The sequence below is a fragment of the Rhinatrema bivittatum genome, chromosome 15 (assembly GCF_901001135.1).
Source record: "Rhinatrema bivittatum chromosome 15, aRhiBiv1.1, whole genome shotgun sequence".
Lineage (NCBI taxonomy): Eukaryota > Metazoa > Chordata > Amphibia > Gymnophiona > Rhinatrematidae > Rhinatrema > Rhinatrema bivittatum.
In genome coordinates, this window is record NC_042629.1 from 11,210,063 (window position 1) to 11,227,761 (window position 17,699).

General features: G+C 44.9%; 1 protein-coding gene across 1 annotated transcript in view; it reads right to left on the minus strand.

Annotated features, from left to right (window-relative positions):
• EPHA6 (EPH receptor A6) overlaps positions 1 to 17,699 on the minus strand; it is a 546,377-nt gene that overhangs the window by 127,771 nt on the left and 400,907 nt on the right. Inside the window, exon 13 of the mRNA XM_029577739.1 lies at positions 17,335 to 17,520. Within this exon, the coding sequence (XP_029433599.1) occupies positions 17,335 to 17,520 (186 nt within the window). The remainder of the gene's footprint in view (positions 1 to 17,334; positions 17,521 to 17,699) is intronic.

Genomic DNA, 17,699 nt, shown 5'->3' on the forward strand with positions numbered 1-17,699 from the left:
GAACTTTCCCCGCGGCACACCCGACCATGTGTCGCGGCACACTAGTGTACCGCGGCACACTGGTTGAAAATCACTGGTCTAGGGAAACTGATGCGCAGACATAAGGGAAAAACACAGGACTGCTTCTACGGACAAGTCCATAAGTGGGGCACGTCAAGTGGCACTGTCTGAATTTTCAGGGTGGCTCATTGTCCAGTAAAAATATTGCTAGCAGTAAATTTTTATGAGTTATCATAAGGCATGGGATTACTGCACGGAACAGGGTGGCAGATACTACCATAAGAAGCTTGCTGGGCAGACCGGATAGACTATTTTGGTCCTTTTCTGCCATCAATTCTATGTTAGTATGTTACTATATATTAGAACCTGATAACAAAATAAAAGTTGCCCAGGTCAGGAATACAGAATTCCACTTGTGGCAATGCTCAGTAAAGTGGGCCACATTGAATGGGTCTTCGCCAGCACGCTTAATTAAATACTGGAAAAATAGGAGACAGGAAATGAAGGATTATGATTTGCCCTTAGCTCTTATACATAATTTGTTCAAGTTTATCTTTGCCAGCAGTTACCATCGATAATTGATTTTCCTGGATAGCAAACGTGCCTTTTTGTAAAAAGTAGCATCTCCTTAGTTGTTGCAAAAATTAGATTTGCCTTTTTAGCCTCCTGGTACATGACAAAACATTTTGGCAAGAACTGCATGGCTGCTATGGTTTCCAAAAGTTATAATCGCAGGGTTAGTGTTCTCCTGATGTGCAGTTAGCAATAAAAATCGGGTCAGCTCTGCGCTGTGCTTTACAACATGATAAGCAGTGGAGGAGAAGTACGTTGTTAACCTCTTGGTAGCGGTTTCACCTGATTGTGATATTTAACTTATAAGGCTTAGAATTTCTCCCTAAAGCTGCACAGGCACAGCAGTGTCTAGAAGGTGGTTCTTCCACACCTGTTGTCATGTATTTATTTGTAATCCTTACAGTACCTAATCCCTGTAATTTCTAAGACATTATTTTTTTAAATATGATATGACAAATGATCTGCATAATTAAATGTCATTAATAACTAGAAGCAAATCCATGCCCAGTTCTGGAGCATTGTGTTGCGCTTCCCGGCCGCGTTGGCTCCGCAGCCGGGCCTGCTTACCTGGCGCAACCCTTTACCAGTGCTGCCTCGAGCTCCTGCTCTGCCCAACCCCGACCGCGTCCTCCACGGTGTTCCCGGCTCCCTCACAGCCTTCGGCATCGCAGCTCTCCTCGCGCTGGGGCTCGGCATCCTCCTAGCGTGCGCGCAGAGCCCAACGTAATTTAAAGGGCTAAGCGCAGGAAGACCTTGGGCCTTGGCAATTGGATCTTCCCCGCCAAGGACTCGGGTCACATCTGCCTTGTACAGCGCTCACCCCGGATCGTGCCTCCGGCTGTCTGCTCCCTGGGCTACCATTCCGCCCATTGGCCCTTTTCCTCGGAAGCTGGGGCCTTGGTCCGGCAGGACAAACATCGAGCGCTGCTTCGGGTCGTACACTCCAGTGTCTCTAGTTTGCCTCCCTGCATTCCAGTGTCTTGCTCCTGTTCCAGTCTCTCTGTTCCAGCATCTCCGTTCCAGTGTCTCCTGTGTCTCCGGTTCCAGCATCTCCAGTGTCTCCTGTCCCAGCGTCTCCAGTGTCTCCTGATCCAGCGTCTCTTGCTCCTTCGTCTCTCCATTCCTGGTAGTACCATTTGGACTGATCTCACAGTACTGACCTTTGCCTTTTCTTCGACTACTCTCTTGATTACTGCCTGACCTGACCTCTGCCTGGAACTCCGACTACTCTCTTGATCGCTGCCTGCCCTGACCTCTGCCTGGAACTCAGACTACTCTTGACTGCCACTTGGAACTTGACCTTCTGCTTGACCTGACTATGCCCGGATTGACCACTGTTACCAACCCTGTCTGGTTGACCATTCTGAATGAATACTCTGGCCTTGATCCTCGCCATATACTCGGACACTCTCTTTCAGCCTCCTGTGACCTCTGGACTTCCCTGTCTGAACACCAACCACGCACCCTTGTTCATGGTGGGCACTCCTTTGAACTTTCTCTCTCGGAGACCCTGTGAGGCCCACCTAAGACCAGGTGGCCTGGGTAACCAAGGGCTCAACCTGAGGGAACCTCGGGTTGCTATTGGTGAAGCTCCAGCTAGCCTCTGTCTCCTCCTGTGCTCTGCCTCCTGGTGGCAGGCGCTCTCCAGGTCCGACTGGAGGGCCGTACCAATCCTGCACCAGGCCAAGGGTCCACTCCCAGTGCAACACAATGCTATCAACTGATTTTACTTGATGATCATCTATGTTGACAAAAAGATGATACCAAAGTAGAAAGATACTATCTGTGCCAGTAAACAATGACCACAGAGAAAAGGTAAAATGCAGTTTCCTACATGGTATGTCAGGATGTAATGAAAAAAAGCTTACTCCTTCTGAAAGTTACATCGCGTGGTCATTACTACTTCAAGCTGCAGCCTTCCAGCCATGTGTTAGTAATTTATCTCTATATCTTTATCAGAAAATACTTTTTCACCAAGAGGGTGGTGGACAGCAAAAACTATAGGAACCAAGGCAATGACAGAACTGAAGCGTGCATGGGATAGACCTAAAGGGACCTTAATGATGGGAGGAAGAGGAAGAGCACAGATCAAAGAAAGACCTGTGACAGCACAGCAGGCAGACTGGGAGGGGGGGGGGGGGCGGGGTCCAAGTGGTCCTTTTCTGCCGACACCATCTATGTTCCTACCAATTTTGGGACAGGTGGCAGTGGTAAAACCTTGACTGGGGAGAGGATGGGTGAAAAAGTAAGGATCTGAGTTGCTCATTAAGGTATGAAAAATTACAATTTTTATACTCATCAACCTGAAATGGCAGAGGATCAAAGAAAGATAAAGAGTGATATCCTGCATGTGGTCAAACTTGCAGGACTGACAGTTATGCGATGCACTTAGTGGGGACAACTGGGCTGATGGGTGGGCAAAATGGTCTGTTCTGCTGTCATTTCTTATGCTGCTATGTTATTATCGCAATAATGTCCAATCCATTTATTAATACCATACAATACATTCACTCCAAGAATGAGTGCAAATAATCCCCAAAATCATTAACAGCTCTTTATATTTTAGTTTCAACAATTTTTTATTGTACAGTATACAACAGAACCTCCTGCAGGGTGGGTTATCTGCAACCCCACAGGTATTTACAGCACAAAAGGCAGTTTTCAAGATACAGAACAACAATTCAACTATCCCTTCTGCCACCCTCCCCCACTCCCTCCCTGCTCACCCGGTCAGGATACAAGGATAAACATTATAGAACGTGTCGCATGGGTAAAAAGGCAGGTCAAGCATTCAAAATAAGACTGCGGGAATGGTGCAGCAGCGACTGTATATAACAGTCCCATATTTGTAGAAAATGACGCAGGTGAGACAGGGATACCCTAGAAGCCATATGGTCCATGGACATCATGCGATGCAAACAATTCCACCACATCCAATAAGTGGGCGCTTCCGAACTCTTCCAGTGGAGGAGAATGAGAAGTCTCCCCACCCAGCCAGCCCTCCGGACAAGCAGACGAGGTCCTACGCCCCGAACAATTAACGGTGAAATACAGTCAAACAGAAGGGCTTCAGCAGAGATCGGAATGTTCCTGTCCAAAAGGTCCGCTAAGTACTGAGAGACACGCCTCCAGAATTCTTGAATACGAGGGCATTCCCAAAACAAATGAAATAATGACCCAGTAGCTGCCTGACATTTAATGCATGACGCCGACATTGATATCTTGGCACGGAACATAACATTAGGTGAAATATATGCTCTATGTAAAAATTTAGACTGCATTTCCCGGTAGTACATGTTGGTAGTCACCACAGAAGCACGTCCAAAGCAAGCCAGTAGATTAGAAGAAGTCAGGGCCAATTGACCCTTTTTATGCCATCTCTCTACCAATATAACACAAACATCCAATTGTATCAGACTTTTAAGCCCCTTGTAATACACTGTCAATGACACGGGACCAGGCTTGTCAAAGAAAAGAAGCCAGTCTAGCGCTTGAAAAACTGTCGGTTGGCGGGCCTCAGAGGGTATAGAAGAGATATAGTGCCGAATCTGTAAATATGCGAACACTTGAGAGCCATGGAGGCCATATAAATCTCTCAGGGCCTGGAAAGTGAGCGTGGTACCTTCGCCATCTAGCAGGTGGCCCAGCTGAGTAATGCCTTTATCTGCCCAAGTTTTAAAGGCCTGTGAGTGCAAGCCAGGGGAAAATGCTGTATTACACCGAATGGGCAACAAATAAGCCCACACACGGGGAATACCCAGCATTTTAGTTAAACGGAGCCAAGTGTGGTGGATCGGTTCCAGCAGCTCATGGTTTTGCAAAGAAACTGGCAGGCCCTGAGAGGGCACCTGCAAAACATAACGCAGGTCCAGGGGGGGCCACCCAAGCTTGTTCAGCAGAGATATTAACATAGGGCGACTGACCCAATATCCAGCCCCGGATAATCCTCAAATTCCCAGCCAGGTTATAAACAGCCAGATCTGTGACCCCCATACCACCCCGTCCCCATCACTCTCTCAGCCATGTCAGTGGCATACGGGCCTTCTTCCCTTGCCACAAGAAGGAGCGTAGCGCTCTATCGAGAGCTACTTGATCCCTATAAGCTGTAGAGGCAGGTTTTGAAATATATAAAGCTACTTCGGTAGGAGGATCATCTTAAAAAGATTTATGCGACCCCCAAGCGATAATGGTAGATCACTCCAAGTCTGGGAACATTAAGACGATATAGCCGGTGTAATCCCGTTGATATAAAAATCCCCAGGTAGCGAATAGAGTATTTGGCCCACTGCAACGGAAAATCCACTCCCCATGCCTGCTTCAGCTCCTCAGGGAAAGCTAAGGCCTCTGACATCCCAATTTAACTGCAACCCCGAGAAAGCCCCAAAAGAATAGAACAGTGAGCGAGGGGGATCTGTTAAAAAGACCAATATATCGTCAGCAAAATGCTGCATATTTAAAGATGGTGTTTTGGAATTTAATCCCCCTCACTTCAGAGTTGGCTTGGATAGAGAGGAGGAGAGGCTCCAGAGTTAAGATAAAGAGTAGCGGTGAAGGGGCAACCCTACCTCGTCCCTCTATGTATGGGGAACGGGTCTGACCGCAGACCATTCACAATAAGAGAGGCCTATAAAGCAGAGTGACTGCCTTATAGAATGTCTCCTCAAACCCCATATCCCTCAGGCATTGAAATAAATAGCTCCGCTCCACTCCACTCTGTCAAACACTTTCTCAGCGTCAAAACTAACGACCAGGTATGGCACCGCCACCCTGGTACAGAGCGCCATGGCATTGAAAACTAGCTTAATATTAGTTAGGGCATAACATTGACTCACAAAACCCACCTGACCTGGGGCAATCAAATGAGGCATTATATTGGCCAAACGATTGGCCAATATTTTGGCCATCAATTTTTGGTCGAAATTCAAAGGGATATGGGCCAGTAGGAGGCTGGAGAAAGGGGATCCTTACCCGGTTTGGGTATGAGGGTTATGTGAGCTGAATTAGTGTGCGCAGGGTATTCGCCCTGGTTGATCAGTTCATTAAACGCCAGCGCTAAAGGGGATCCTAAGGAGTCCAGCAAGGTCTTGTAAAACTCAGCGGTGTACCCATCTGGGCCCGGCGCTTTGAGGTGGGGCGCATGGTGAATAGCCCCCACAACCTCCTCAACAGTAATGGGCTCATTCAAATATTCTCTCTGAGCAGGTGTTAGACATGGCAACGACAAGGGCGCATGAAATGTGGGAAAGACCTCCCCCTGCCCTCCATTCACAGTATACAAAGCTGAATAGTATTCCCGAAAAGTGGCCACGATGGAGTCATTAACCACGCAACCCGCGGAGTCACGTAAGGCAGCCACATGTTGAGGCCCCCGCGCCAAATTCGCTAGCATTTTCCCCGATTTGTTGGTATACTGGAAAAGCTTAAATTTATTTATTTATTTATTTATTTAGGAGTTTTTATATACCGTCATTAAGTTATTCACCATCATAACGGTTTACAATAGGGCACCTGTATCAAAAAAACATGGGTCATACATTACATAGGGGGTGCCATTAGTTTTCGGTAACAAAAAGGCATTTAATTGGGGGATTGAGTGTTTCATGGTAATATGTCCTGATGGTTGACTACAGTTAAAATAGGTTGAACTAGTTCAGTAAGGAGCATTAAATTAGGCATTCGGTGCTTTATGCCGCATATCCTTGATTAATTGCCTGCATCAATTTTCTTTCTTGAAGGCTTGTATGAAAAGCCAGGTTTTGAGCTGTGTTTTGAAAAGTTTATGATTGCTCTGGAGTCTAAGGTCAAGGAGCATGGAGTTCCATAATATGGGACCGGCTAGAGACAGAGCTCGGTCCCTCACTTGGGTAAGTCTTGCGGTTTTCACAGAAGGAGTGGGAAGGAGTGCTCTGTTTGCTGACCTTAAATTTCTTTGTGGGACATGTACTCTGTGCTGTGTTCAGCCATTCTGCTTTATCGTCGTGGATAAGTTTGTGTATTAGGCACAGTGCTTTGAACTGTATTCTTTGTTCTGTGGGAAGCCAATGTAGGGTGGCAAGTGTATCTGTTATGTGATCTCTTTTGTTTTTTCCAGTGAGGATTATTGCAGCAGCATTTTGTAAAATCTGTAGAGGTCTTACTGTAGTGTTGGGTAGGCCTAGTAGCAGGGCATTGCAATAGTCTGTGCTGGCGAAAATCAGGGATTGGAGTACAGTACGAAAGTTTGGTAAGGATAATAATGGTTTCAGTTTTCTGAGTATCATGAGTTTAGCATAACCTTCCCTAACCTTTAAAGATATGTGTTGTTTGAGGTTTAGTACATTGTCAATTATTACTCTGAGATTGCGAACTTTCTTTGCTAAGTCAATTTGTTGGTTATTGAGAAATATTGGAGTTTGTGTGATATTCATGCTTTTCCTTTCTAAGTGTATAAATTCGGTTTTATCAATGTTGATTATTAGCTCCATTTGGTTTAGTAGTTGTTTTATTATGTCCAGATACATCATGGCTAGGCCTATTGTTTTTTCAATAGTTTCATCAATTGATAAATTGATGAATAGGCCAGACTTTTTTGTGCCCTTTGAGGTATCAAGGTGTTCAGAGCCACTTGAATGGATAAGTATCGCTCCCTATTCACCTTGGGGTGGATTTTCAGAGCCCTGCTCGCGTAAATCCGCCCAAAACCGGGCGGATTTACACGAGCAGGGCCCTGCGCGCCGGGAAGCCTATTTTACATAGGCCTCCCGGCGCGCGCAGAGCCTCGGGACTCGCGTAAGTCCCGGGGTTCTCCGAGGGGGGCGTGTCGGGGGTGTGTCGGGGGGCGGGCCCGGTCGTCGCGGTGTTTCGGGGGCGTGTCGGCAGCGTTTTGGGGGCGGGTACGGGGGCGTGGCTACGGCCCGAGGCGGTCCGGGGGCGTGGCCGCGCCCTCCGTACCCGCCCCCAGGTTGCGGCCCGGCGCGCAGGAGGCCCGCTGGCGCGCGGGGATTTACGCCTCCCTCCAGGAGGCGTAAATCCCCCGACAAAGGTAAGGGGGGGTTTTAGACAGGGCCGGGCGGGTGGGTTAGGTAGGGGAAGGGAGGGGAAGGTGAGGGGAGGGCAAAGGAAAGTTCCCTCCGAGGCCGCTCCGATTTCGGAGCGGCCTTGGAGGGAACGGGGGTAGGCTGCGCGGCTCGGCGCGCGCCGGCTATACAAAATCCATAGCCTTGCGCGCGCCGATCCAGGTTTTTAGCAGATATGCGTGGCTCCGCGCGTATCTACTAAAATCCAGCGTACTTTTGTTTGCGCCTGGAGCGCAAACAAAAGTAGGCTATTCGCGCGCCTTTTAAAATCCGCCCCCTTGTGTGGACCCCCTGAAGTGCTTTTTTGGTGCACTGCAACTGCGTGCTTAAATCTAACCAACGCCTAATCCAAAGTTCTTCATCTATGAGCCAAATAGGAGATAATGTCTCCACGAAGAACTGCCTTAGCAGTATATCAGAACAGTACTGGGATATCCACATGTGCGCAATTAAACGCCGCATATTCAGCCCACTTAGAGTGCAAAAACTCTTGAAAGGAGGCATCCTCAGCCAAAAAATAGGAATATTGCCAGTGGGGACTACCGAGGCAGGGATGGATCTAAAAAATCGAGCCAAACCAGCACATGGGCAGAGATGAGAATGTCCCCAATACCTGCTTCCGCCACTCTAGAAAAGGCATGCGCACTAATCAATAATCAATCCGGGAGTGCGAGGAGTGGGCCCTAGAGATATGGGTGAATTCCCTATCCATGGGATGCAAAGTCCTCCAAGTGTTGACCAACTGAAGGGACTGCTCAAGAAATAAAATCCCCCTGCCCGGCCGACACTTCGAGGATTGAGACTGGGAAACATCCAAATCAGGATCCCTGACAGTGTTGAAATCCCCCCACCACCACCAGAGTGTGAGAGGCAAAGGGCAGTAATATACCATACAGGGTCTTGTAGAAGGCTTGATCATAGGTATTGGGAGCATATAGATTACAAAAAACCATAGGAACCCTATTGAGTTCCGCAATCAGCACTAGATAACGACCCATGGGGTCTTTGATTACCTGCTGGACTGTGAGTGATAAACTTTTATGAACCAGAATGGCAACCCCCGCGGATTTAGTGGTAGCCGAGGTGAGGTAAACTGCACCAACCCAACCCTGAGATAGTTTTCTATGCTCCACGTCAGTGAGATGCGTTTCTTGTAAAAATGCTATCTCTGCAGACTTCCTCTTAAGAGTAGTTAGGATCTTAGCCCTTTTAATAGGCGAATGTATACCACACACATTCCAGGAAATTATACGAGAACCGTTCCGCGTCATCTGTTCACCAGAAGACAGGCAAGGCCTGTTGCAAAACATTAATTAATCGGAAGGAAAACCCTTCCAGCAGGGGTCTCCCTGTCAGACAGGTGAACAGCCACAACCCGGAATGCAGACCATTGCAAAAACAGAATAAATGCGCAATTGTACAGAAAAAGGGTGAGCATATTTCCCCTCCAATCCTCCCCCCTCTTCCCCCCACCATCCCCCCATCCCCCACTACCATCAGGATACCCTTTGTGAGTATCAGAAATCACCCCCAAACATGCAGGGCTCCGTCCCGGGACCCAGCCCTATCCTTAACTGTAGCATCAGATCTTCATTCTCACACAAGGGGGACATACAACATGAAGCCAAACCTGGCCCCTCCGAGAAAAAGAAGCCTGGGGAAAGTAGCATTACAAGCGGGGCTCCAGTGGCAAACAAAACAGTCCCTGGAGCCACCCGCACTGACACCAGGGCCACCAAGCCCGTCCCCCGAACACAAAGCACAGGGGGCAGTAACAGACATCTCAGCCCAGCTAAAAAAAAAAAGGCCGGGTGCCGCAAGCGGGACTGGAATCAATGCATGCCAGCCATAACAAGGCATCAGGTCCACACATTGGCATGGCTCAGCCCTAAGGCCATTTGCCCAAGCCACTAGAAGAAATGTTCAAATTTCCCTCTGCAGCCAGTGAAATTCAAAACTGCGACAAGTTTGGAAGACCAGGAGAAGAGAAAAAAGAGAGAAGAAAAAACAGGCAAAAGTAAACATCTACGCCAATACTAGGCCTCACTCAGCCGGATCCAGTGGGCTGATTTTTCCTGTTCCTTCACGAACTCCCGGAGGTCCTCCAGGCCCATGAACCAACGTACCCCTCCTGGGATCTGGACCCTCACTCTAGCCGGATAGATCACAATAGCCCGGAGCCCAAGAGTAAACAATTTGCTGCATAAAGGAGCGAGGGCACGCTGCTGCACTGCCAGCGAGGCAGAATAAACTTGGAAAATCAGGATCTTCTTATTTTGGTAGGACAATGACTTCCCCTGCCGCAGGCAGCAAAATTTAATATCTTGTCTATGATAACCCTCGGTCGATCCGTCGCAGATCTCAGAGGCCCCAGCCTGTGTGCACGCTCCACGCGGAGCGGGCCGTTCACTGAGGAGAGGCCCAGCTCCCTTTGCAGCCACTGTTCTAGAAACCGGGCAAGGCCACCTTCTTCAAGAGTCTCCGGCAGTCCCACAAATCGCAAATTTGAGCGGCGGGAGCGATTTTCCAGGTTTTCAAGCTGCGTTTCATATTTTTGCAGCGTTGTTTTTAGATGTGCAATCTCGGATTGGGCCGCCACAAGGCCATCTTGATTTTCCGAGACGCGCTGCTCCACTTCCCTGAAACGCACCTCGTACTCTGCCAAAGTACTTGACAGGTCTGAGAGCTGAGCCGAGATCTTTTTCAGCTGGGTGCGAGAGCCTCCATGACCGCAGCCTGGATTTCGTGGGTCACCGCCATCGGAGCCGCGTTGGACGGCCCTGCCTCATCTTCCGGCGGCGGGGTGTCTGCGGAGCAGGCCCTGTCTCTTTCTCTCTCTCATTTCGCTGCCCTAGCTGCCATTGGAACCAAAGGTAAGTCCCTCCATGTGTACTTACACTTGCAGATCGGCCTGCATTAAAAAATGGTTAAAAGAGGACCTTGGAAGGGGCTGGAAGCGCGAAATGGGGCCCGAGGAGAGGAACTACATCTGTCCTCCTCAGCACATCACAAGATCTCCTAGCAGCTCTGTATATTTTAAAGAAAAGGCAGGATGCTAGGAAAATAATTCAGCCCATATTTTGATATAAAACTTTATCCTGAATTTGAGTATTTTAATAAAAAGTAGTCTTTAAAGCAGCAATGTAGTTGTTTTAATTAAACTCTTTTCATTAGCAAGTTAATTACCAAGTTATTCAAAAACCTTGGCCTTCTGTGCAAAAGCAAATAATGGCTCTCTTACCACCTTTTTAAGAATATATTAATTCAATTAACAGTACTGCTGATTGATTGTGGAAGGTTACTTTGTAACTGTGAACAAAACAGGAAGCTTGTATGATAAATGAAGATTTCTGCTTTCTCTTTTCACTCTATCATCCTTTCATGCTGCTAGATGTTAGAACATAAGAACCTAAGAAATTGCCATGCTGGGTCAGACCAAGGGTCCATCAAGCCCAGCATCCTTCCAGATAATGCACTTCATTCACTTCAAGTAGTCCAAAATGCAGCCGCACGTATTTTAACAAATTCTTCAATTAAAAATCATATAACTCCAATACTTGTCACTGCATTGGTTACCAGTTAAATATAGAATACAGTTCAAAATTATAATCATGATACATTCTCTTATTCATAATCCTAATTCCACTATTTTATGCTCTCTCCTCCGCATATATAAACCCACCAGGCATCTAAGATCCATGAATAAAAACTTACTAGATGTTCCATCCCCCCGACAGGCTTGACTAGAGATTACTAAGAAAAGAGCGTTCTCAGTTACTGGTCCAATTCTTTGGAATGCCTTACCTGACTCATTAAGATCCATATCCAATCTAAACCAATTCAAAAAATCTTTAAAAACTCATCTATTTCAAATTGCATTTAAAATTATATCTACAAAGTAATATGACTCTGTGAAACCACACTACTAACTGACACTCCATGTTAACTATATGGCACTTATATTTATACTTATTTTTTAATAGTATTTATTTTAATTTTAATTTTATAATATGTTTTTTGTAATTTTATTATTTCTTTTTTTCTCTTTGTGATTTTAATTTTCATTTAATTTAATTTATTTTTTAAAACGAACCCATGTAAACCGTTTTGATTAAACATAGTTTGTAAAAGCGGTATACAAAACATCTTTAAATAAATAAATAAATCCTGTTTCCAACAGAGGCCAAACCAGGCCACAAGAAACTGGCAATTACCCAAACACTAAGATCATCCCATGCTACTGATGCAATTAATAGCAGTGGCTATTCCCTAAGTAAACTTGATTAATAGCAGTTAATGAACTTCTCCTCCAAGAACTTATCCAAACCTTTTTTGAACCCAGCTACACTAACTGCACTAACCACATCCTCTGGCAACAAATTCCAGAGCTTTATTGTGCGTTGAGTGAAAAAGAATTTTCTCTGATTGGTCTTAAATGTGCTACTTGCTAACTTCATGGAATGCCCCCTAGTCCTATTATTCGAAAGTGTAAATAACCGAGTCACATCTACTCGTTCAAGATCTCTCATGATTTTAAACACCTCTATCATATCCCCCCCTCAGCCGTCTCTTCTCCAAGCTGAACAGCCCTAACCTTTTAGTCTTTCCTCATAGGGGAGCTGTTCCATCCCCTTTATCATTTTGGTTGCCCTTCTCTGTACCTTCTCCATTGCAACTATATCTTTTTTTGAGATGCGGCGACCAGAATTGTACACAGTATTCAAGGTGTGGTTTCAGCATGGAGCGATATAGAGGCATTATGACATTCTCCGTTTTATTAACCATTCCCTTCCTAATAATTCCTAACATTCTGTTTGCTTTTTTGACTGCTGCAGGACACTGAGCCGATGATTTTAAAGTATTATCCACTATGATGCCGAGATCTTTTTCCTGGGTGGTAGCTCCTAATATGGAACCTAACATTGTGTAACTACAGCAAGGGTTATTTTTCCCTATATGTAACACCTTGCACTTGTCCACATTAAATTTCATCTGCCATTTGGATGCCCAATCCTTCAGTTTTGCAAGGTCCTCCTGTAATGTATCACAGTCTGCTTGTGATTTAACTACTCTGAATAATTTTGTATCATTCACAAATTTGATAACCTCACTCGTTGTATTCCTTTCCAGATCATTTATATAAAAAAGTTCAAATCCTACCTCTCAAACAGATCCTACATCGTCAAGACAAACTCATCCGAATCCTCTCAAGTGCCCCTCACTCATGGGGTCCCACAAGGTTCTTCCCTTTCCTCAACCCTCTTTAACATTTACCTCCTCCCACTATGCAAATACCTTTCAGATGCAAACCTCACCTACTTCGTCTATGCAGACGACATACAAATACTTCTCCCCATAAACAAGTCCATCCAACTCACCATGGAAAAATGGAACAACCTCAGCTCAAATCTATCCCAATTACTATCCCAACTATCACTATGCCTCAACCAAGCCAAAACAGAAATCCTTCACATCCACGATGACCGTCCCTCTTCTCCCCTCAAGTGCACCCCCTCCAACCACCCAGGAACCTCAATCAACACGAAAGTGCCACAGATCTCACAAATCTCACTCACTCCATCCACAAGAAACCTAGGAGTAACAATTGACAGCCAACTCAACTTTAAACGACACATCTCCAATACAATTAAGGATGGATTCTTCAAACTCCAAACCCTGAAAAAACTTAAACCCCTTCTCCAAGCGCATGACTTCCGAACAGTCCTTCAATCAATTATCCTCTCAAAACTCGACTACTGCAACTCCCTTCTCATCGGCCTACCAGAAATCCACATCAGACCCCTCCAAGTTCTACAAAATGCCGCCGCCAGAATCATCACCAACAACAAAAAATCCTCCCACATCACACCTACCCTCAAAGAACTCCACTGGCTACCCATCACACAAAGAATCCATTACAAAACACTCACCCTCATGCACAAAAAAATACACAACAAAATGAACTGGCTAAACAACGCAATACATCCACACCCCACACAAAGAACCCTCAGATCCACCAACACTGGCCTCCTAGCCATCCCCAATCTCAAATCTGCACACCTCAACGCAACCCGCAAACGAGCCATAACAATAGCGGGACCCACCCTATGGAACACCCTCCCCACCTGTCTCAGAAATGAACCATCACTGCAAACCTTCAAAAAACACTTTAAAACATGGGCTGTTTTTAAAAGCCTTCCCACCCGACCCTTAACCTGCCCGAACGCAACACACCTCATCCCATACTCAGTCTTCTCACCCCCCTGAATCCCTCACTCTACTACCTCCTCCCACCCCACCTTCCCCCCTCCCTTCCCTCACCCCCCTCCCTCCTTTATTCCTATATTACTTTACCAACAAGTCCCTAATCCTAAATTTATTTTATCAACAACACATTCATGTACATATGTTATTCCTATAACCTTTTGTTATATCCTATAACCTTTTGTTCCATGTACTACTGTTATAATATGTTATAATTGTTTTTTTGGTTACCATGTTATAATGTAAAATAGGGCGGACTACGCCCTATTCTCTTGGTTATCTGGAAACCGATGTGATATCTCGATTGAATGTCGGTATATAAAAGAAATAAATAATAATAATAATAATAATAATAATAATATATATATTGAAAAGTACAGATCCCTTAGGCACTCCACTGTTTACCCTTTTCCACTGAGAAAATTGACCATTTAATCCTACTCTCTGTTTCCTGTCTTTTAACCAGTTTGTAATCCACGAAAGGACATCGCCTCCTATCCCATGACTTTTTAGTTTTCGTAGAAGCCTTTCATGAGGGACTTTGTCAAACGCCTTCTGAAAATCCAAATACACTACATCTACCGGTTCACCTTTATCCACGTTTATTAACTCCTTCAAAAAAGTGAAGCAGATTTGTGAGGCAAGACTTGCCCTGGGTAAAGCCATGCTGACTTTGTTCCATTAAACCATGTCTTTCTATATGTTCTGTGATTTTGATGTTTAGAACACTTTCCACTATTTTTCCTGGCACTGAAGTCAGGCTAACTGGTCTGTAGTTTCCCGGATCGCCCCTGGAGCCCTTTTTAAATATTGGGGTTACATTTGCTATCCACCAGTCTTCAGGTACAATGGATGATTTTAATGATAAGTTACAAATTTTAACTAATAGGTCTGAAATTTCATTTTTGAGTTCCTTCATCACCTTCAGGCCGATGCGATATCTGCACGTGAAAAACGGGCACCCATCCATCTCTCCCAGGTATGCGATGTAGTAGGTAAATGGGCTGCTGTGTTGAAAAGGAGGCAGTAGGGGAAATTTGTGCATCCCTAGCGCCTCCTCGGGTGCCCAGGAGAAGTGGCCATGCGCGAGTTAGGAAAACTGAGGCTCAATTTTACCAGCATCCGTTTTCCTAACCTGTGCACAGCCACGGGTTAGGTAAATGGACGTTCGTTAATTGAGCATCCATTTTCTAACCTGACTGCCGTCAAGACAATATATATATATATTTTTTTACCTTACTCCTTTTTTCACCACAATATTAAGTCAGAGGAACTACAGAAGAGCAGTATTTTCTGCTTTCCTGTTAACTTTAGGGACTCCTCAAGATAACGCTGCTCTGGGGCAGGTGCTAATTCTTTAGACTAAAACTGTGTGCATCAGGTGCACATTTATGTTTTTACATCAGTGGGTAATAGCTAATAGCCTCATCAACATGAACTTATATGTGATGAGCGCTATTAGCTATGTGCTGCTTTGGACTCATGTTTTGCATCCAAGCGTGGGTTAACCAGTGCGCTAGCCTGAGCGCTTGGTACTGCATCGTCCTGCATACCACCATTTCAAGGTACCTGGAACCTTTCCTTTAGCCTCAGAGGAGGGGTTTGCTATAAAGCTCCTCTTATATAGCATGCATAAACCTTCCAGCAAAATACAACATCTATTTAAGGAGTTTAGATGTATACTGCTGGCTGCTCTATCATCTCCACAGCTCCTAAATTCCTATTCCATATGGAATCACAATTTTGTTTCCCTTTCTCAGACACAAGCGCTGCTTCCTTTTGCCCCTACACATCTCTTCTCTGGGCATTAGTTGGCCAAAGGTTTGCTCTGTCAGGACACGTGCAGATGCTCCTGCTGAGCTCTGGTATGATCAGCCCTGATGGCTCAGTTCACTTTTTAGCTTTTTGGCTAAGATCCAAGTGCAGAATCTGTGCCATGGATTTAGGATTATCACTTTTGGGCTTTTTGGCTGAGGCTGAGAACCTGTTCAATACAGAAATTAAAATCCAGCCACCCTACCTCACTGACAACGATGCTCTACTATCACCAATGTAGGAGGATTTTTAAAAAGTCAGAAAGTCAACAGACTATTTATTTATTTATTTAGAAACTTTTATATACCGACAACCATTTGCACATCGTATCGGTTTACAGATAACTTAAAAACTTTCAGGCATTGCCTTTACATGGAACGGTAACTGTGAACTAAGGAACAGCAAATTTCTGAATAAACAGATTAATAATATTTACAATGGTCAGAGACAAATTGTCGAAATACAGATTGGAAAACTGGGAAGGCAAGGAGGCAAATCGTACAAGATATGTGATTCGGTAACTGGAAAAACAGAGACGGAAATTTACAAAGTATTTGACAAGCGTTAGGTAGCAAAAGCATTAAAATCAGAGAGTAGGAGAGGGAGGGCAAAGAGGGGGAAAGGAAGAAAAGGATAGTGTTGCCACTAAAAGGAAGTAGCAGCAATATGTACAGGTTGATCAAGGAGGTGTACTAAATATGGTTAGCTGGTTTCAGGAAGGCGGTTCACGTTGGAAGGATAGACTATAAATTATACACACAAATGCTAGAAAAAGAGATTAAAAGTAACAAAACAAATAAGGGCCAGATAGATCAGCAATTGGTATCTACACAAGAAACTATGTTTTGCTTGATTTTATCTAAATGAAAGTCCAATCAAATTAAAAAGCAAACCTTTACAAATTATTGGATTATCTGAAGGCATTAATGACTCTTTTGAAGGACATTGGGGGAAAACATCTGTTTTTGAATAGAAATCTAGATATTATTAGCAATCTAGACCAGGGGTAGGCATAGGCAATGCAAGACCTTGAGTGCCACAAATGGGTGCAGTATTTTAGGAGATCCACAATGAATATGCATGAGATATATGAGTATACTAGAGGCAGTGTATGGAGATGCATTTTGTGCATATTCATTATGGATATGCTGAACACCAGATTTCTTTGCTGTGCTTAAGTACCAGAATTGCCTATCTCTGATCTAGCCAACCAAGAATCCAATCTCGAGTCACTCATTAATACTGCATTGGAAGGCTGCACTTTTTGGACAGCAGCCTCACTAATTTTGGTGGCTGAGAGGATCACTAGAACACTTGGGAATAAGACCTAGAAGGGGACCCAGGTGTTGGATTAAGTATTAGTCTTGTAAGAATCAAAGAGGAAGATAACAAGAAACCTACCAGATTTTGGACATGCTTGGGACAGACCTGAAGAACAATGGTGGGTGGAGAGGTCAGAGGAAAAATGGGGTATGGGTGGGGGGAACTGGTGTTGGTTTACCTATGAGAAACTCAATGCCCATCAATCTAGGATGGTAAAAATCTAAAGGAAGACTCAGCTGGGTAGACTGGATGAGTCAATTGGTTTTTATCTTACATCCCAACATGCTATAGATAATTCCCTTACTTTTTGTAACGACACCTTCCAGCCGGATGATGTTTGGGTGATCGAACTGTCCCATGATGCTGGCTTCCCTGAGGAAATCCTTCCGCTGGCGCTCCATGTAACCCCCTTTCAAGGTTTTGATGGCTACAGCTATCTCCCGTTTTGCTGGCGTCCTTAGCCGACCACTGCAAACTTCTCCAAATTCACCTGAAAACAAAATGTCACACATATAAAAATATATTAGAATAATTCCTGCTAGCCCCTCTCATCAACAACCAAATGCTTTCAAATTTATTGGAAGGTGTTTTTAATTTACTTAATATATCTGAATAGGAGGGAATCAATGAAAAATGTATGTGGGACATGATGTCATTGAGATCTATGGC